Source organism: Cuculus canorus, chromosome 11 (genome assembly GCF_017976375.1).
Source record: "Cuculus canorus isolate bCucCan1 chromosome 11, bCucCan1.pri, whole genome shotgun sequence".
Lineage (NCBI taxonomy): Eukaryota > Metazoa > Chordata > Aves > Cuculiformes > Cuculidae > Cuculus > Cuculus canorus.
The window spans coordinates 1560194-1582544 of NC_071411.1; the positions used below are offsets into that span (position 1 = coordinate 1560194).

The 22351-nt window shown below is 41.7% G+C and overlaps 1 protein-coding gene across 15 annotated transcripts in view; it reads right to left on the minus strand.

Moving 5' to 3' along the window:
• DOCK3 (dedicator of cytokinesis 3) overlaps window positions 1-22351 on the minus strand; it is a 167978-nt gene that overhangs the window by 132432 nt on the left and 13195 nt on the right. For 14 of the 15 annotated variants that reach the window (XM_054076517.1, XM_054076509.1, XM_054076516.1 and 11 more), the window contains exons 2-5: window positions 16111-16194; window positions 8186-8226; window positions 5914-5969; window positions 5395-5491 (exon numbers count right to left, since the gene is read on the minus strand). In XM_054076517.1, the coding sequence (XP_053932492.1) occupies window positions 5395-5491; window positions 5914-5969; window positions 8186-8226; window positions 16111-16194 (278 nt within the window). Of the gene's footprint in view, window positions 1-5394; window positions 5492-5913; window positions 5970-8185; window positions 8227-16110; window positions 16195-22351 lie in introns of those variants that run through there. The other variant, XM_054076515.1, reaches the window with a different exon arrangement.

The window sequence follows — 22351 nt, forward strand, 5'->3', positions numbered from 1 at the left end:
ATGCTTCTTCACAATGCAGAGCAATCATCCCAAAAGAATTCCCTGTTTGCAGGTAACCTTGAAAATGCCTCAGAAAAAGGGAAGAGGACCACATATATGTGCAATATCATCTCTGTCTCAGTACAAATATCCCATCTTTCCAGGAGTTTGCTTGCACAGAACGACAGGCATGTATGAAGTACGCTCAGCTTTGACTCGAAGGAATTCCGTTCCTTCGAGGGAGACCTCCCGAAGCAGAGCTCAGCAGCAGCACATCTGGCTTAGGCCATAACACTGTATCAGCTGATCCATGTTTTATCAGATACGAAGCAAAGGCATCTCACTAAATACAAGTGTCTCATAATCACTCCACCACAAGAATAAACCACATTCGTTATTCAGGGAATGGCGTTTTTTTTTTTTTTTTAAGATGAGCTTTGAACTAATGCTTCAATTTTAGGGACACCCGAAAACACCCAGAGCAGGTTAACTGCACCAGGTCCTTTTACCCTCTTTACCTTGATAGGATCCTCAAAAGATTTGAAAGAAGCCAAAAGGAAATTTGTTTCACTCAGTTGGCAAAAATACCATCTATTCTCAGCATCATTAGGTCTTAGTCCTAAAGCTAAACAAGAAGTCACTCCACATTCTTCTCCCTTCTCCCCTTCTGCATAGAAGTAGCAAATTACCTTTATTGATCTGACCACATTCTAAATTTGGCAATTATGTCATCTGCTATTCAACAGAAATAGCCCTCACATCACATCTTAAACTCGGAGGGATTTCTTTTTACTGTTAAAATAGCTGTGGTGCTCCAGCTGTGGGTTTCAGTGATCTAGTTAAGTCTAGCTGACTTAACCACTCATGGGAGCCTTGTTTGACCTAATTAACTAAAGCTCATAGAGAACCACAGATCCTTTATTTAGAAGTAGTACAAAAATAACAAATCTTATCAACACATACAGGGGAAGAGAGAAAGTTATCTACCTTACTGGTGTTATTGTGCTGTCTCAGAGGAAGTCATACACTGGTCTGGGCAACCGCACGAGAGCCACACATACATTTCACCATAACAAGTGCTATTTTGCATCTTAATCCACCTTGGTGCCTGCAGAAGTCTGCTCAAGGCTTGCTCTTGCTCCTCTGCTCTCTCTTCCTTGGTTTCTTAGAGTAGTCACAGAAACAAGCTCAGCTTCCCATAGTTGTACCAATAATCTTATTTTTCCTTTCTTTTCCTCTTCCATTCCATATTAGGTACAGTATTGGGGAAGGGAATCATGGGCATCTTTTGTTTATAAGCCTTCATAATACTGAGAAAGGATAAACAAGAATCGTCTTTCAAACTTCTGACACTTCCCCAAAACGAAAATGGTACCTGGCCCAAACCAATCCAAAGAGGGGTATGGAGTACTGGAGCCAGGCAAAACAATCACACAGGATCCGGGGTGCACACACTCAGTGACAACAGCCATAGAGGTGCGTGCCTATACGTACACGCGCATACCCACATCTGGTCAGCTCTGGTTCTCAGAAGCTCCATCCTCACTATGAACAACTCAGCATCCAGTGCTTACACAGCGCAGCCTTTAAACACTCCAATCCTGCGAACTCCCTCCCGAAGGTTCTGTACAAAGGCAGCGAAAGCAGGAAAACCCAAACCAAGCAGGTTAAACACAACAGTGACCTTTTTTGACAGAAAGGAGTTACTGTTTCTCTGCTCATCTTGGCAGCCTGGATACAGGCAGATCAGAAAGCAAAGAACTGCTTTTATTTTCCAGTGTCACAACACTGTCTGTATCTGCACACAGACTATATGCAAACAGGCAGAAACGCGTTCTTTTCATAGAATTACAGAACGATCTGGGGTGGAAGGGACCCTTAAAGTCCATGCAGTCCAATCCCGTGCAGTAAGCAGGGACGTCTTCAACTGGGTCAGGTTGCTCACAGTCCCACCCAACCCGACCTGGGATGTTCCCAGGGATGGGGCCTCCACAACTTCTCTGGGCAACCTGGGACAGCGTTTCACCACCCTCATTGTAAAAAAATTCTTCCTTCTATCTAGTCTGCATCTTCCCTCTTTTAGTTTAACATCATCGCTTCTTGTCCCACCGCAACAGGCCTGGGCAAAAAGTCTGTCCCCAGAACAATCAAATAATCTTAAAAATTTAATATCTTTAAATTAGTAAAGTCCTAATCCTGATTACTCAGTAACAAAAAAAAAGGTGATTTTCAGATAGGCACAGAGTTTTTTACCTAGGTTATTGTTACTACTACAAAAAACACCCAATAAAAGTAACAAATTCTGGTAGCTTCCATACCGGTATTGATTCTATCCCTTTCCGATTAGAAAGAAATCTCTTGCATTTTCAAAAATCTTAGTGTTTTGTTAGCATCTAAAGGGTTAATATCAGAATCCAACTACTCAGAGCACAATACGGTAAAGCAAAGAACACACCATACTGCTTTCTATTTCAAACTCCTTTTGGGCACAGCGTTTCCTTCCAGAACTCATTGCACACAAAAGCCTTTTCCTCCACAGTCTGTTTCCAGCTCTACCAACACCATGACTGGGGTTTCACCTTGATAGCAAAAATCACAAGGATGCCACAGCCCCGTGTAGCACAGTGAACTCAGAGTAATCTTTCAAATAGATATTTCACAGACCTATAAACTAAAATCCCTGCACAACTCTCATAATTCCAACCTGTTCAAGTCTCCCCAGGCACAGTTCCTTCCTAGTAACAGCACGGACTCTCCTCAGTCGGGGAGAGCCAAGGAAGGCTGCGAGTATTTCACATGAGCTCATTTTCTACTGCTGTCTCTCTTGCTTTGTGCTCCACTTTGCTCTTCCATTTCTCACTGCTCTCCTCCCCCCTCCAGCTTTTTTTCAGCTGAGGTATTTTATCTTGGAACAAACAGCATCCCTCTCCAAGCAGCGCTTTAATTGCTCCAGGGTTACGAGGTATTACATTCCAGTTCCTCGTGTTTAACTGAAAGGTAAATACAAACCTGACGATGAATCTCGGTGATACAACCACAGCAATGTCTTGGAATTTTTAATTGATACAAACTTGGTCTTTCAAACTATAATTCAAGTAAGAAGTTTGCCAAAAAGCAAGGAATGAACATTTCAGTCTGTTCAGAGCTATTAAGAGATGTCTGCTGTACGTTTTGTTTGGCAGCTGCCTTACAGTGCAATACTACTGAAGAACAAAGCGCCTACTGTCACCAGTTATAGGCACCGACCTGCTGAAAACATCTGCAGGAACAACCATCCGAGCTTTCGCTAGAGTAGCTGACTGGGCACAGGAGCATGATAAATAACATGAATTAGATTCCTTAAATTATTTGTATTACAGCTTGGGAATAATAAAAAATTGTCTGCTGGTGCTGATCCAACACAATCACGTATTTCCATTTAGTCTCCTAATACATTTTAAGATATGACCTTACAGCATAACTTCTAGCCTGAAAACTGATTACAAAACCCCAGTCCCAGCTCCGCCAAATCCATGTGTGCACCTCTGTTCCCCTCCTCAGCCTTCAGGTCTGCAGTTTGTAAATGGGACAAACTGCTATTACCCTGAAATGGCACAGATTGTTCTTTCATGTCAGAAGACCTACGGCACCGTGTCAGTAGGTTTCAACATAAGGAAACACTGAAGGCAGTCGAACACTGACAGTTTGGTGGAGGGAAGTTGTGGAGCCTCCATTCACAAGCAGCTCAAAACTTGACTGTATGCAGCTGTGGACAACCTACTCTCATCGACCCTATCTGAGAAGGCAGTTGAGTTGATGATCCTAAGAGCTCCCTTCCAACCAAAACAATTCTCTGACTATTTCTATATTAGAAAATACTTGGGGCTGGGTTGTTTATGTTGTTTTATAGTGGGTGTTCCGTTTGGTTTTTGGGGTGTTTCAGGGGGTGGGAGTTGATAAGTTCTGGAGAAACCCACCACAAAACTATTCATTTTCTACTCTGAAGCTCTGACAGTTTCTTCTTGTCATGGAAGAGCTGTCTCCTTCCAAAGCTCTATGAAAACAGTAAATTCTTTCCCCTGTTATTTAAGAATTCAATAATACTGTGTGCAATGTTACAGTAAGTATAATGAGCTAGAACAGAAAGCAGTCCCAGAAAGAAAATCACTAAGTGGAAGTTTGTAGCTTGAGCCTTCTCTCCCCCTCCCCTCAAGGAACTCATTTTAACAATAAAAAAGAAACAGATTAGTAGAAAGGAAGTGTAATGCATTTGTCGGTAAAATGATTCCCCTTTCTCAAATTCAATACCATTGTCAGTATCACTGCCACCTTCTTCATCGTACACTGGGGAGAGAGAAAATCTTACAGGAAGAAAATAAAACATATCGCTTTATTCACACCCACCAGAGAGGTTAACCATTTGAAATGGAAAAACAAAGAGTACTAGGTGTAAGAAAAAGTTTGTACACCATGTGCCGTGCCCTCCTCCCCAATTAGAAAGTTTCTTCAGAGGCATACGATCCCCACTGAGGATGTGGGAGCAACAGAAGGAAAACTAATTTCAGAAGAGAGTTGATTGCTTTTTGAAGGGAGTACGGAACACGGCTGGTTATGCTGGAGATACACTACGCATTTAATTGGATCTTTCCCTGTCCTATTTCCTAGATATCTAACTACCGTCACTTCAGGTTTAAATAAGGAAACAAAGCTGCTGCAGCTCTATGTAGAGGTATTTCTCTAAAGTAAGAAGAGAAAGGAAACCTGTGCTTGTACCACCTACAGATCTCAATCCTAATCCTAGTTACGGCTTGTAATTACCGAGCTAAAAAACCAGAAGGAGGGGAAGGGGAAAAAAAATAACAGGAAAAAAAACCACTTTCAAATGTGCAAGTTTAGTATGTGCTGTTCCATGGGATTTGGCCATTAAGAAAGTAAGAGAAGAACAAGATGAAAGTGGAGATAGGTGACATGTGGTGGCAAGTGAAAATTATACAAAATAGAAGAGTATAAAACTCAATAAACTTATTTTGAGTGCTTATTTTTAATAGATGAAGGAACAAAATGACCTTCAAGTTCTTCCTCTTTCAAACCCGAGATGCTAACACAAATACTTACAAACTGTGCTCAATAATTCTTTGCAGTCTTTGAGGAGACCTACAGAAGTCTTCCATTTTGTGCTACTAAATACATGTCCTATTCATTACGTATCTAAGAACACTTTAAAACTGGGGTTTTTTAAACAACGAAGCTCAAAAGTGCTGAAATTTCCAATGTAGCCCATAACCAGTGGTTCTGCGGTTAGCAACCCTCCCAGACAGAATGAATCTAACAACTCTAATATTGATTATGTTTTTTTCCTAATGAACTGAAACGCAGGCAACGTATCTCTCAAAATCACTGAGCAATAACGTACAATGAGAAGAGCACTGTTCTTACCACATACAGCTGTTTCCAGAGCACAGCCCATTCCTGCAGCGTTGCTGTGACTTCAGTAACAACAGAATCTTCAAGCGGAACAACTGTTTCATATTGCCTATACAAGAAGAGGAGAAAAATTAGGAAAGGTATCCTCTAATCAAAAGAATAAGATTTATCCCATAACGGTCAAGATCCTCAAGATTGTGGTAACAAATGTATGTATTGTAATACCACTATGTTATCTGAGCCATTAGTGCCTTGATTTGCCCTTTGTGTTAAATGCTATTCCATAGGTTTCGGATGACACCTCTGGAGTTACAATTTTATGAACAGAAGTAACCACCAGAATGGATTCTTGCTGTATTAAAAAACAGAACTACCCAAAGCTCTGCAGAATTACATTTAATTTTCAAACCCTGATAAACAACAAAAGACATAATGAACTAAAACCACTCTATAAATTTTAATAACTATTTATTAGATTCCCTTCTAGACAGGGAACACTGCAGCTTCTTGAAGAGAAGGAAAAACACTCACCCTCTGTTACTGACGATTGCCTTTTTCAAGTGAATATAGTTTGCAGGAAAAATCCCCTGCAAGAGGAAAATAAATTTGTAGGGTTTAGCACTTGCACCCTAAGCCACAATAAATAATGACCAACAAACCAAACAAACAACCCTAATGCTATTAAAGAAGCTACCACAGACAAAAGTCAACATTCAGATTAGTCACAATCGATCTCTTTAACCCATCCTGCAGCCGGACAGCACGCGGAATCAAGCCTCCGCCTTGAAAGATCCACTTGTTAATAAGGAAGTTTTACAAGTCTATTCAAGAAAAATATCACACAAAGATTCATGCTGAGTATTTTTCATTCCCCAAAGCCCCTGAAGTGTCCAGAAGCACTCGTGTATGGGAAATATGCTTTGGTGTAAAAATCATGGGTAAGTCAACTAGCATGAAATGTGAAGGCATCACCCTAATCCTGCACAGCTCTCTTGGAAGAGACAAGACTGACTTCAACAAAACCATTTAAGTTTATCCAATTCTCTTCTTACTGCAGAGACTGTGAGTGCCCAATAACCCACTGGCATGGAGGAGAGAGCAGGAGAAAGGTGTGACAAGTGGGAAGAATTCAGGGAACAGCTTCAGTAAGGAACAAAGTACAGAAGTAACTACCAGGAACATTTATTGGAGAGATGCAAGCTAACCAGAACAGCCAGAAAAGCAGCTCTGGTGGGTTGGCAGGATGGCATCAGTACGCTCCAGACCAGGTCTCTGCGGCAGCAAGCTGCCTTAAGTTCGGCAAGGACACCGGTTGTAGAAAAAACAAACCAAAAAGCCCACCAGCAAATCTGTGTCTGGCCCCCACACCAGTCTTTCCCTAAGGAAAGAAGAACTCTACTACGTGCACAGTGGAGCCAGTCTTCCTCTTCCCTCTTTCCAACAGAAAGCTGTTTAAATCCCCTTGGGATAGCTGTGTTTCTTTGCCTTTTGTTGTTCCCACAACAGCTAGATTCTAACTTTGCCTGAGCCACCGTGCTCTTGCGTGATGGGACATGGGGCAAAGAGGTAATTTAACCCAAACTTGTCACCGCGGTCCATTATCTCTGTCAAACACATGGTCAGTCCGTAAGGATGGTATAAGCCTGCCCTTCAGTGGGGAAGGCAGGAGCAGCATCCGGAATCTTCAGGTTCAAAACCAGCTGACGGCCTCTCACCAAAATGTCAGTAATCAAGCGTGGGCTTCACATTTTTAGAACTTTAAAACAGTACAATTTGGGAGGATTACTTTTCATGGAGGGGTTGAAAGGAATTCTAAGCAAAGATGATTCAAAATGCTAAGGAAAATTCATTCATTTTCCTAGGCAGGACAAAGTGCAGGAGGTAAAGAAGATGAATCTAACAGGAATGGCTTCATCAGGAAAAAAAGTGCATCCTTTCAGCCACACAAAAAATACGAAAAAGGAAGAAATGCTACTTCAGTTTCTTATTTGGTTTCACTTCCAATTAATGCTGTTTATTTCTGTGAACCTGTGCTGGTTACCTGAGAAACCAAGGAAGTTTTGAAGGGCTCTCCAATCCAAAGCGAACGAGCAGCAGATCTACCAGCACACACAATGAATGTTGGCTTTTTCATTAAAAGAGTATTATAGTCATGAAAACATAATACAGAGAACACAATATTCCATAACACAGGTAAACACGAGGAACCTCGTACTCCCTTCTTTTTAAATACAAACTATGGTTAAACCAAAAGGGAATAAAGTGATGCCTACACAGAAGCAACTAATCCCATGTTTAGATAACTATATTTACAAAAATCTATATGCACTCACAAAAACATCGTATCAGAACAGCCAAAAAAGTTCTCCAAGAGCAAACCAGGAACATGGCTGGAAAATAACCCAACCCAGCCATTAAGCTGTAAAAATCTGAGAACAAACTTAGAATATCCTTTTTCTATCTGACTTTTATCAAAGCTGTCTTAGATTAACAATGCAAATTATTAAATGCATGGTTTAAAAACCCTGACTTAAGCAGCACAAGATCACCCATCCATGCTTTTCTTCAGCAACCAGGGTGGAGAGGATCAAGGAGAGATTCCACGTTACATGTCAGGAAGGCTTCTGATGCTTTGGGTGACTGATGAGCATTACTCGCTCACTTTAGAAAACCAATCCAATCCTCCCACAGAAAAAAGTTAGAAAAGTAAAATCCTAAGGGTAAGGAAAACTGAAGTTCACAGCATTGCAACAGCAAAGTATACATCATCTCCCGCTACAGTAAGAGATGCGTTCACACTTACCTTTACATTTGGCTTCTTAATGGAAACACCTCTGTACCAGCCTAAAAACAGATAAAACACAACATATTAATTTGCGCCATTTCTTGTTTTACATAGCAGCAAACTGACTGAAAACTACACAGCTACTGAGACGACCTCCAAAACCTGCTGTGCCTCAGGCAAGTCCATTTTCTTCAAGGTTTCTCTCTCCCCCCGCCCCGAGTCTTTTGCTCTACAGCGATGACAGGCAATTAAGAACTTGGTATCCTCCTGTTTATTCCCACCAGGAACAAAAGCAGCTTAGTGCTCCTAGCCACTGTGTTCACAACCATTAGCTGCGGCCAAGATGCATTCCACACTCATGCAAGAGCCTGTACTGAACCTTTTTCTTAGACGCTGGTACACGAGTCTCTTCAGAGCATTCGTCTTAACAAAACCTGCAGACTTCAAAACCCTGTCCTTCTAAAGACAGGAAAAGCCACTATCATAAATTACTAATATTGTTTAAACTAATGTAAATCCATGTATGTAAAGTAAACACGCATCTGGCTTCATGATCTCTGGCTTCATGCAGACTGGAGACCAGACTGCAGGATCTAATTTTACAAACCCAATTATTATCCTTCTACCCCCCATCAGATAACAGCCCCAGACAGGACAATAAATCAGGAGTGAAAAACCAAAGCTGCCAACACTACAAGTTCAACAGAAGAACACGCAATCGCTCCTTTTTTACACAGGTGAAAGATTCATCAGGACAAAAAAGCTCAGAAATATCACCCAACGCAGCAATGGAAAAGAACGCTGTGGTCATCATAGGAGGTGAGCTGCTCTTCCACTCTGTAGGAACCACAAAACCAACTTGAATTCTTCCTACCTGGGTCTGACGCTTCAGCCCCAGGACACAAAGCTACACCTGGAGGCCCAAGCCCGGCACAGCCAGAGGAGCCCGGGCGATGAGGCGCGCCAGGGTGCCGGTGCCATGGAGCTCCGCGCCATCCTGGGCCACCAGAAATTTGTGAGCAAAGTTGGTCAGGCCCAGTTCCCACCGAAGCGGCGAGTTCAGCACATCACTCTACGTACCACCGCCCAGCAGCCAGACGGGCAACAACCCAAACCTGCCCAAACCCAATAACTTCACACAACCCAAATCCACCTTCCATAAAAACTCCTCTCATTTTTCCAGCAACTTCCTATTTTCTATATTTTTCCTCTCCAGAGGACAGACAGGATTTAGTATCCGCAGCACCTCAAGGAGCACTAGGAAAATTCGTCAGCAATTTGCTATGGAGAACAGAAAAGAACAAAGTAGCTCTGCATTTTGCGTCTCTCAGTAAAAAAGACTTAAAATTTTGCTGAATTATGACACGAGTTTCATTTAGAGGCTCAGAAGTGGGAAGACGGCCTTGGTTTTGTTTTACAGACAGCCTGCTAGTCTTTTGGGTCTTTTTTTAAGGAAATCTGAGCCAAGGTTAAAATAAAATAATTGATGAATTCAAGACCTTTGCAGATCTTAGTATGGAAATGAATTAAAACCCATCTTCTTTATTACACAAATTTTTCACGAAGACAAGACATAACACAAAGATTTATCTTCCCACAAAATTATTGCCTATATTAAAAAATTAAATTTTGCTTCCAATTGATTTCTTAGTTGATCTAATTTCATGGCAACCACATCAATATAAACATATATGCACAAACCACACATATAGGTCCTTAAAACGAGTAATTTCTAAAGCCCCACACAACCGTCCCTGCAACACTTGCTTCTGCGTAACAGATGCTACATATTTTTAAGGTTACAGAAAAAAATAAATGCATTTATCTTGTGATTCGTTGTTACCAACAATTAAATACAGCATGCTGCAAACTTTTATATTCATAGACTGTGTACCTTAGAAATAAAGATACATTATAAGACAAACAGAATGGCAAACCTCTTTGTAAGTATGGAAAAAAGTTGTTTTGTCTAAGTTTGTGGTTAGAACAAAGCACAATAAAGTAGTACTCTACTAATTATAGAGATATGCAGGGTAGAGGATGAAACATGTTCCCAAAAAACTACCTTATTTCCGAGTTTCTCGCTCTTAACCCCAAAACAAATCTTCAAAGCTTAAAAGGTGTTTCCAAAGTTGTAAAAACCAGGAAGGGAAGGACCCCTGAGAAATCATCCCGCTCATCCAAGCGGTGCCTCTAAACCTCTCCTTGCAGTTGTGCTGCCTGGTTTTAACAGCGTGCAATAATTTAACATCACAACTTGCCTGTGGGAAATGATCCATATAACTCCCACAAAAATTAAATTCTAAGCTATTTCTGCACAGTATTCCAAGGAAACAGAGTGCATTCCTGCTGCTCCGCACAGAACGTGGTGCTGGCGCACAGGCATCTTTTCAGAAGAGACTTCTTCCGTGGATCAACGTTGGCCAAGCAAACTGCTTTTAATAGTGACAATTTGGTACAGTACTTGGAAATCTAGAATATTTATGTCAAGTGGAGATGACAAATCCCCACTAGACAACCTGTTTCAGTAGCTCAGACAACATATGTGCACTTTATAACCTGAACTGTCTTTGCTGCTATTTGAATTCAGGATATTTTTCTTTTTAAGAATATGGAAGAAGTTTTGTCACCGTGATGACCACCAAACCTCATTCTGTATCTCAAAGTACTAAGAAAAGATACAATGCTTTTTCAAAACCAGATTTAGAAAATCACATCTGCACTACACTATTCACTAAATTCTGGAATTAGTCTTGAATAGATGAATACTGATCTAATCATATATTATAAAGAACATTTATTTCCAAGGGCTTCTTCACAACAATCATCAAATCCAGGAGGTGCTTCAGCTAACTGTGATCACAACACGCAGTGCCTGGTTAGACCTCAATATTGACTGATGTTTTTAGATGTTACTGTACTACAAATAATTAATTGTTAATATTTCAGCTTTATGGCATTCTTTTTTGAGTGATACGTGGCCTTTAGAGGGTACCGACTTCAAGGAAACGGTGAAAAAGATAGGAAGTAAAATTAAGAAGCAGAAAAACTCAGCTATAAAGTGACAGAAATCTTGTGAATAAGTTAATGTTAAACAACCAGGAGTATCCACAACATAAACAGATTATCTAATAATTATCAGTAGCTAATAATCTGAGGACAGATGAAGTTAAGGCTTAAAACCAGAGGTCGAACACACCCCCTGGGGACAGACAGCTCCACACACAGCGCCTGTCCCATTGCCTTTTCCAGCAGCTCAGACCACCCTCGCACTGCCCAGTCCAGCGAAAATATGATGGATAATCCTAACTGCTTTTCCAAACGTGAATCACTGGTCTGGAGTTACCGTTCTCCATGGCAGCCTGTAGTGCTTTGGTTTGGATTCGTGGCCAAACCAGTGCTGATAACAGACCAGCACTTTGGCAGCTGCTGACCAACCCCATCCAACATCAAGGCATTGTCTTCATCCCCACAGTGCTGCCCTCGGCAACCAGGCCAGGGGTAGGCAAGAAGCTGGGATGGGACATAGCCAGGACAGCCAAAGGGATATTTCATGCCATAAAACATCATACGCTACAAGAAACCCAAAAATTCATCTACTGGAAGCACCATTCTAAGCAATGTCCTAGGCAGGATAGGAAGGAGAACACTAAATACATCTCAAACCAGCCTGAGAGATTTCAAGTGTATATCATAGCCAAAATAAAGTAGAAAAAAATGACAAAACCATCCTGGAATGGGCAAAAATACCTGCAATGATAGAGATGGCAATGCAAGCAAACTTCTTTTCTCTTTTTCTTTGATGGCAGAGTAAGACAGGCACGGGACGCGCCCACTGCTGACACCTTGGCACGGTAACAACAGAAGGAGGCATCGCCCATTGGAATGCTGGGGAAAAGCTGGGGATGATCACAGCCATTTGAAAAACAGTCCTCCCAAAGATGCATCACATTCATAAGTCTCAGCAATACCAAGAGCTCCACGGCAGGCCTACACTGCTCCATCTCAATCTCAGCCATTAGAAGAGCTACCAATGCTTTTTGATCTTTACTTGAAAGTGCTTTGAACAAAGCAAGATATTCTTCCTAAAAGCTGCTTTGTAACCCTTTTCAGCTTTCCACTTAATCAATAAGAGGTCTGTCACGTGGAAAGAGCTTGTCCCTTCCGAGCACTCTTAGCAGAAAAACAAAAGGGTCCTAATTGAAAGGTATTGATCTGCTTTTCAGAAAAATAAAGCTCAAATATATGGGCTGAATAAAGCAGTAACAGTTGCAATTCCTAAGTATTTACGTTAAGTCCTACTTGGTTCTTATAGAAAGCACTGCTAGTAGAACCTACTCCAAGAATTGAACCTTCTTTGTCCTACAATAAAGTATACTTTGCAGTACTGTGAGTGACCCTCAACTCTGGAGGAAAGCTACCTTTGCATATGATAGCCAATAAACAATTGCTTTGACATTGAATCGGCACCAAAGCTGCTTGCAGAGTATCTTTGTGCAGAGATAAAGGCACTCAGAGTGACCCAGAAGAGTGCTTCGCAAAAGCTTCTTCTTGATGCCGAAACCACTCAATGCCAAGACCACTCTGTTCTGAGCTTGATGCTCTGAGCAGTGCCAGGACAGGATGAGCAGCAGATGCAAACCCACCCCAGGCTGCCAGGGCCGGGTCAGGGAGCAGCCTCGCGCCAGCAGAGCCATGGGAATACGCTAATAATGCAGTCAGAGAGATGCCACAACAGAAGCTGAGGAGAGAGAATGGGTTTTATCTTGGTGTTAGCCAAACACAGGGCCATCAAGAAGCCACTCCTGTGCTCCAAAAAGACAGGTAAGATCTTCCCAGCAGCTGCGCGGGTCCAAGAGACTTCAGTTCCACCAGCACACTCCACAAAAGGCATGGGGGAAAAGGGATGGAAAAGTAAAAAGGCAAAGAGGAAAAGGGGAAAAAAAGACACAGAGGAAAAAGGATGTCTCACTGCAGACATCTTTTTCAAGGCACAGCCAAATTACTGGGAGTGAGTTAATTTGGTCCGGCCAGCTACAGCTCCCCGCTCCACGTGGAAGGAAACCTGCACTGCTCCCACAGCAACGACAGTCTGAAGTGCGATTCCTCACTCATCTGTATGGAACCACTTGGAAGCACAGCAAAGCTCTTCTCAAACACATCAAATTCTTCAAGATTTTTTTTTAAAAAAACCCTACTTGCAAGCTCTTTCTGCTGCTCAGTGTCCCAGATACCGGAGAGCCCTCATCCCACCATGCCGTCACTGCTGGAATATCAGAGGGAAACGTTAAATATATCGTGCATAGCTTAGGAATGCTGTCATACACACACATGAAAACCAGGCAAATGAATCCTGAAATGAAGCGGCAGGCACACAAAGCGGTTGAAATGCAAAAGTTCCAATTTGAAGCACGTGAATGAGAGCCATAGTAACAAAGGCAACTGTATTTCACAGAATCACTAGGTTGGAAAAGAACTCCTGGATCATCAAGTCCAACCATTCCTATCAACCACTAAACCGCGCCCCCGAGTATCTCATGCACTCGTCTTTTAAATTTCATTGCATTTGATTTAAAAAAACACAGACAACCGCAGTAACAAGAGATTTTTTTTTTTAAGATGTGTTATCAATTGGTATTCATACTTATTAGCCTTAAAGACACAAATACAGATATATGCGTGTGCATATACATGTTTATTTACTCTGCAAACATACATGAAAAGTAGCTGCAGGGCTTCCTGAGAACTCGACATATGAAATTTCCCACCCTTTCGGGCAATTGCTCTACATGCAGTGACTGCTTTACATGCTAGTCACTACAAAAAAATCACTTGCTCTTTTATAACAGTAATTCTTCAGCAAGCCTGAAATCATTCTTCACCTCACTAGAAGGTTTGTGGGGATGTGAAGGCCTTTAGCCCAGACAGCGAAGTCCCTACTGTAGAGAATTATGCGCAAACCAGATGACCTGTAAAGGTCCCTTCCAACCCAACACATTCTATGACTCTATTCTCAGATGGGAAGCAGTAACAGCAATGGATTTTCTGCACTTCCACAGCAGTGACCCTTATATGCATGTGTTAACATTAATTTATACAGTCTGTCCGGACAAAAGAATCCCCAGCAAAAAATGCAGAAGTAATAGAGGAGGTATGTTTCATTCCAAATTTGCAAGGCAAACCAAGGACCGTGTTAAACAACCACTGAGACAAGAATGCTGAAACAACTACCACTTTAAGAACCAACTTCGCACATTTAGTGTGCTTTTTTGCATAATTCACACACTCAAGAGCCACAGCACAGACCATCTGAATATTTACATGAGTTTATATTGTGGAGTTCCAGACACTATAATCAAAATTAATATACATTTTTATATATGTAAAGCCCATGGTAAAGGCACCTCAAAGCTACTGGTGAAGGCAATACACAGAGCCTAATTATAACACTGTAAAGAGACACTGGATTATCCTCCTGCTTTTCTGGAAGCAACCTGCTCCTTTGAAACTGCACTTTTATTGCCCAGAGTTCTACAAGTTCCCCTGATTATCAGAAATGGTTTGAAAACACCGTGCCTGCTTTCAGCAACATACACAGTTTTCCCACAGAGTTATACTATCCTAGGCAAAGTAATAAATCTTTCCCAAGCTTGCTCCAAATCCTAACGCACCAGAGCTGGTGGAAGGACTCCTATCAACACTCCGAGCCCGAGTGCAGCTCAGCCCATTACGCTGCGGGTGTTTTTTTAAGAGCATCATCATTTGCAGGGATAACGCTCCACGTACTGTTTACAGCCTGCTTCTTCGGGGATTAAACATCACCCGCTGCACTGCAAAACATTCACTCAACAGAGTATTTTTCCAGGTGTAGAAGCTACTTTTTTCCTAGAAAACCAGCACGTACGAGGTCACTTTCTGAAGAAGAGTTAAGTCAGTAAACAAATAAAACACCCGAAGAGAAGAAAAAGCTTCAAGAGCAACCGACAGTTCTAGGCAGGAGAGAAGAAAAGTAGTCTGCTGACAAGCAAGCAGAAGGTTTGTGTAGCGACATTAACACTGGAGGTGAAAAATGACTGTAAACGGACAAAAAACAAACCTACAACTTTGTGGAATGTTAATTTGGAATTCAGATTTGTAGATCTGGGTTTTAAATTTGTTTTAACGCTTCAGGATTGAGGTGACATTATTGCATCTCAGACTACAGCGAAACATGTTCTTGTACTGAATCTTGTCAACCTGCTTCTCTATAGACAAGTGTTACACCGCTTGCTTGAACACCAGGGTAAGAATCATTTAAACACAAAATCTCCACTCACACTATTCATGTGAACAAAGCAGAGGATTAGGACATTCAGTTTATTCACACACAGACATCTCCAGCCACATAGGACTGAACTGTTGTTGTAACACTTAAAAAAGGCATTTACCTTTAGGTGCAAAACCCCAACATGATGATAAATGCAAAGCACTCTCTTCTAAACCTGTACTCTTTGCGTTTTTTTCCTAGCATTCCTCCCAAATGATTTGCTAACCTATTTCATAACTAATATTTTTCAGGTGTTCAGATGTTTCTAAATAATAAACGCTGACTTAATTGAAATGCATAACGGTACCACTGAGAAAATACAGTAAAAGAAGATACTGATTGCACACTTTACACGATGAATATTCCCTGTAAGACCCAATTACAACAAAACAATCAGGTCAGGGTTCAAGATTTTCTGGACAGATGGTTAACTTAAAACCCACTGACCCCCTATCAGACTGGATTAGTGCCAGCAGCGCTCAGCCTTCCTTACAGAAAGTGGGTCAGATTAGGTTTTGTTCAAGTGCTTTGATTTGATGCATCATGATTTCCAAACAACTTATTAAAATCTTCTAGACTAAGTTATCCGTATATTCTTACATAGAAAGCAGGCTTCCTTCCTGGACATCACACTTACCTTCACATTTCTCTAGGATCTGGACAGTCTCCCCCAGTTCCAGGACCAAGCCTTGCGGCACAGCTCCTCGGAAGCTGCATATCACTAGAGGGTGGGGAAAAAGAGAGAGAGACATATGAGGGTTGAAGCTTTGTGTGAATTTTTCTTCCAAGCATAGCACTTCAGCTCACTCCTTGTATAAAAATAGCTATTACACAGCTGCCCAGAACGCCCGCCAGCCAACTTCCCCTCATCAGATATCTTTATTTTGGCCCTTATCAGAAATTAAGCTCCGCAGCAACATAAAAGCTCTGCTTTTTAAAAGATTTTTTAATTAAGCAAGGCTTGTAATCACTAATCACCAACCTCTCATTCATGGCGCATACAAAGATTTCCGTGCCTCACAACTCTCACTCTACTACACCGCTCCTCAATGGAAGAGGCAGTCCTAACTGCAAAGACTACACTGGGAAGTCAACTGCAAGGATTACTTTCCTCCAAGACGAAACTATTTCAGGTACCATCTGTGCAACCAGTATGCTGCAAAAATCCTCTATTACCACACATTATTATATTTAAGTACATATATAAAAGGATTCCTAACAATCTCTGTTTTTCACAAGCACTAACACGACATAAATAGTTTTCTAGGTTTCTTCAGTTCTCATTAACCAGTGGAAATATGAACTCACCCTAATGTTTCAGAAAATACGAATGCAATCAAAAAAATTACTAAATTAAGCTCAATTTTAAAGATAAACTTTTAAAGAACGTCATAGTGCATGAAGATATATCCTTTAGCCACATTTATCAAAATCCTGCAGGGATGTGGACATGGATAGTTCCCCAAAACATGACACATCAAAATAAAGGCTGAACTGCAAATCAGGCCTGGCCGCCAACCCCGGTCCATAACGCCTGTTCACCAGCATTTAAAAACTCACTCAGGCACCGATTTCATCGAACCATTCAAATACCTCAGCTAAATAAACACACGCTCGGACACCAAGCGAGCCCTATGCGTCACCTACACACAGACCAGAGGACTACAAACAGAATTCCATGAGTCCAAATAGTGACCTCCAGTGGGCATCGTCCTCTTTACCAATCCAAGAGGACGCTCCCCTTTCAATGCAAACACTTAAGCTATGGCTGAGATGTTCCCAGGTGATGGAGATGCATTTCATCCTCCTCCCAGGGTATCTGTCTATGTCACAGGCACTGAATCCGTGACGACTAAAGCCTTTCTGTGCAGAACATAAAGTAGTTCCCCAGCAAGTCTGCAGTCCAGGAGAAGAACACCATGGAAACCAAGACTATCATCTGCCACCAGGTATGGTTTGTGAACTGTGAATTTCCACGGAATAATGCGAAAAGCATAGAAAAAACTTCCACCAAAATAAAACAAGAGTTTCAACTGTATATATGGATTCACAAAGGGAAAGGGCAAGAAGTGGCCGAATACCTGCACCAGGCAAACACCCACACAGAGGGGAGGAAGAGGGGAAAGGATTTGAATCAAAACCTGAAGAGAACCAAACAGCACCAAATGTTCGCTCTTCCACAGTGAGATTCATGGCAGGGTTTAATTAAAGAGGCACAAAACGAGGGGTTCCCATCAAACCTAAACTGCTCTCTCAGCACGTACAGCCACGCAGAAGGCACCACTAGTTAAAAGAGGTTTGAAATTCTTGCTTACAGCAGAGACAGGAGAAACAACAACTGGCTCCAGGCTGGAGTAATGCCAATAACGGAATCCAAGAGAAACACTCCACTTGTCAGCATCCTGGATTCTCGACACCCATGAAAAGTCATAAATATGGATTTCAACCAAAGGAAAACTACTTAATGCCTCTCCCAAAGCGCAGCAGCAGTGACAACTGCCAAATGCTTGACTGGCAGGCCACAATCAAACCTCAAGTGGCTTCTTCTTGCCCATCCAGTGTTCTAGATAGAAGCGTCCTTTAAATACAGAAAATGTTTTGGTTTTCTAATGGGCATTTTTACCAAAACAAGAAGGTACAAACATCGTTTATTTTTAAGTTTGCAAATTACAGTCCTACATTAAAACAACATGACCTATTAATTCTCTGGTCATCAGATACTTGCCTATTGCAGAACAAAAAGGAAGCTTGGAATGAAAGTTCAAGGAAAGGTACCAGGAAAAGAGCACTGTTTTATTCAGCTGCTGAGAGAACAGACTTTAAAAATATTGCCAAGAATAACTACTTCAATATATTTGGGCTTACAAGAAGCAGTTCTAATAGATCTGTTGGTTTATAGATGCAAGCCGTACATTTCTAAAAGGATTCTACTGGTCACACAGAGAAAATCTGATACAAGGACTCTACTCATCAATATCTAATCAGCTGTCTAGAATTCAGAATACTCTATTAATAAGACAGCCAAAGCTCTCTTCTTAGGTCTACTTCAGTCAAGAAAGAATAAATAAAAATCACAGAACAGAAAAGAACTAATTCCATCAGCTCTAGATACAATCTGGATGATCATTCTCAATTAAAAAATAAGTTCTCATACAAAATTAACATTAATCTCATGCTCCGCGCTCCGGATACCACAGTATGAAATCCAATTCCTTCATCAATAAATCTGCACTCATCAATAAATTATGCAAGTCTCTTCTGTTTGACAATTTTAATAATCAGTGGGGTATGTGAACAGCAATATGGATATTTTCAAAATAACAGAAGCCAAATCTCAAGAGCAGTTGACTTTCCAGCCACGCTGAATGAGAGTCAGGAAAAATTTAAAGAACCCAAATTAACTGACTCAACACACCAAACCAGATCTTGCTAAAACTGTTCAACAAGACCACAATTCAACATCTCTCAAATAGTAAGATTAGTGACAATATCTACAGATTATGACAGAATCACAGAAACTTCAGGCTGTTTTATAGCCTGATACATGATTCCAAAAGTTACTTCCAAAGTTGTGGATGCTACTGGTTTGTTGAGCTAAAAAGGCACCATGCAACACAACCTTATTTATGAAGCCCCCTTTAGGTACGCAATTCTTAGCATTATAATTTGAAAATTAGGAACACAAATGTATACAAGAAACAGGGAAGATCTTAACCATTCTAGAGAAAATAATTTACAGAGAGGGCTCCAATATCTGACACTTCAGCCCTTCCCACAGAGAAATTCTTTATAGCATAGGACCACCTACAAACTGTCCATCAATCAACGAGTCTCCGTCGTCTCTCACAGGAGTCGCCTCTTTGGTCACCAGGACACAGAAGTAAAGCATCATCAAACCACCAGTTAACAGAGCTGAACACCTCCTCTTGGATTCCAGGACAGACTGCTGAGATACTTAACATCTATTTTCAGATACCAACCCCTTTACCATCACTCAGGTTTATAAGGAGGTCACCGTTCCCCCTCACGGAATGTCCTTTCAGCCAGCAGTCAAACCCAACATCTGCAAAGACAAATGCTTTGAAAGAGCACCACGTGCCACTTGCAGGAATTATTTCCAAGTCAGAGGTCCCTTAACTGCGATACTTGAACCATATCAAAGTGGGCCACCGCAAAAGAAACCCTTTCCCTCTGCACCTCTGTAATTTACTAATGAGAAAGGCACTAACAAGTTCACATCAGCAGCCACACTCGAGCTGTAGAGGACAGCGAAGGAACTGGTGGGTATAACACACAACAACGGATGGAATTGGAATGACAGTCTGGAAAGAACTGCCATGGATGCCCCATCCCTGGAAGCGTTCAAGGCCAGGTTTGTGAAGCCACTCAAGATGTTCCACATAGTGAAGCTGCACATGGACCTACACATCACAGATTCAGATGAGATCTTGGGAAGAAATATCTTCTGGTGGGGAGGCCCTGGCCCAGGTTGCCCAGAGCAGTGGGGGCTGCCCCATCCCTGGAGGGGTTCCAGGCCAGGTTGGATGGGGTTTGGAGCCCCTGATCCAGTGGGAGGTGTCCCTGCCCATGGCAGGGGGTGGGACTGGAACATCTTTAAGGTCCTTTCCAACCCAAACCGTTCTGTGAGCCTATGATCCCTTCCAGTACAAGAAGCAGAGCAGCGTCAAATGAAACAGCAGTGAAGAGTTCAAGACTTCATTTAATAAAGTGCTTTTCCACACAGTGCATAAACTGTGAAACCCTTCACGATGTGCTGTGGATGATGAAAAATAAACAAACCACTCTGGTTTCAAGCCCACGGGGCTGTGTGCCACCCCAGGCTGAGCAAGCCCCCAACCCAGCGAGCACCCAGGTCTGGGAAGAGCATCTCACCCGTCCGGGCTCGGCTGCAGCCACGGGCAGGGCGCTGGAAGAGACGGGCGTGGGGCTCGGCCGCTCTCACAGCGGAATCACTGCCGCTGTCCCTTGCCACCGATCGATTTGTCACCTCATCTGAACAGCAGCACGGCCAAAAGGAAGAATGCAATCCACAGTCAGAGAAATGCTAAATCAGATTCCACGTGTGCCGTTATTACTTCCTGCCTAAATAACAGAGCTGGTTTCATTTTTGCTGTGGTACAATTTAAAACACGACTTCCTTTTGCCATTCCTTCTATTTCCCTTGTCCCAGACTCCCCTCCCAGGCTCACCTGGGTCACAACGCTTCCACACATCATTTTTCCTCAAATGGATTATGTCAATTCCACAACAAACACAGCAATCAAAATGTGGCACATTTTGTACAGGAACAGTGGGAAAAGGCAAAGCAAGAGGAGGAAAATGCCACAGTACCACCCAGGACGGGACATCCACAGGAAGATCGTGCGGCATCCAGCCGCTCGTTCCCCCCAAACATCATTTTTTCTTAGCACATACATAAAATAGCCCACGGCACACTGAACTGGCACAGCTATAAGCCGCCTGCACGTACTTTCCAATTTTTCAACCTATTTCTACACACAGTAAAGCCTACAAAAATATTCTGACATTGCGCACTGTTCTATTTATGATACAAAATATCAGTTCAGCCCATAATAAGCAATATGTTTATTTTCATAAAGGATCAGGGCCCTTTTCCTGCCCTTTCCCTTCCCACCTTCCAAGGCATATCAATGAAAAGATTCCAACAAGGGCCAAGAAACAAAATTGGTTCAAGATGTTTCCATATTTATGTTGTCCCCTCTTCCTTTGCCAAATCTGAATCATATTCCTCTGATCATGAAGTAGGGCTTTTTTGAATTATTACTTATTTCTCATGTTCTCTCTTCCACAACAGGAATCATCACCGCTAGAACATACCCAACATTGATGTTTTCTTTACCCCAAGATGCTGGTGGGGCCAAGATTTAATGAACTCTATGAATTAACTCTGGGGGAAAACCCTGCAACCTTCCACATTATCAGCTGTGAACAGGCCTTGTTTTTAATTTCACTGTGTCCTTTTTAGCTGCGTAACACGATAAAAGTCCTTAAACTACTGTAACAATCAATTTTGCTAACTTTCAACCCGTATCTGTTTACTCACAGCTTCAAAAGACAGATCTTGGCCTTTGTGACAGTTCCTTCTAGTTTTCAACTCATTATTATCTGTCTTACTAAAATCTTGGCAATATTTTTCGATGACACAAGCAGAACACAGACAACGCTTTCAGGTTCAAGTCTGCCATTTAATTTTTATAAATGCTCTGCACTACACTCAACTTGCAGTTATTTGGGTTCTGCATCAATCATGCCCCAAGTATCCTCGACCAAACTGTTTTCAGAAGGGATGGATAACGCACAGGAGAAGCGCAGCTGCAGCTGTGTTGCTCCACACTCGAATTACTGAGCTCCATACCCTATATATATGCAATTTATAATCCCACTATCAGACACGGCCTTGTGTCCTGCGCTACAAAAGTCAAAGAGTCAAAGCTCTGAAGTTTTCTGAGGGTATAATTTATGCTTTATAACACAGAACCATATTTTAAACTCATACCAGCCAAGAATTTGGTGTTCAGATTTACTCTGAGTAAACACATATATCACACTCCAATTTCACTGTCCTTATAAAGAATTTCATATCCAGCTACTACTACTTATCACTGTTACTAGTTAACACGGAATATAAGTCAATCTCTGAGTCTAAAATTGATCGATATCGATTAATCTTTAAAAAACAATGTCATTACTTCAGACTGATAAATTAATGTTACAATTTCCTTAAAGCATTTCCTTAAAATGCTTTTTCATACGAATCCATCTATTAGAAATGTCTAGTATCAAACAGCATAAGCTAGTTTTAACAGTGAATAAGATACGCTTTATTTTCTTCCCTC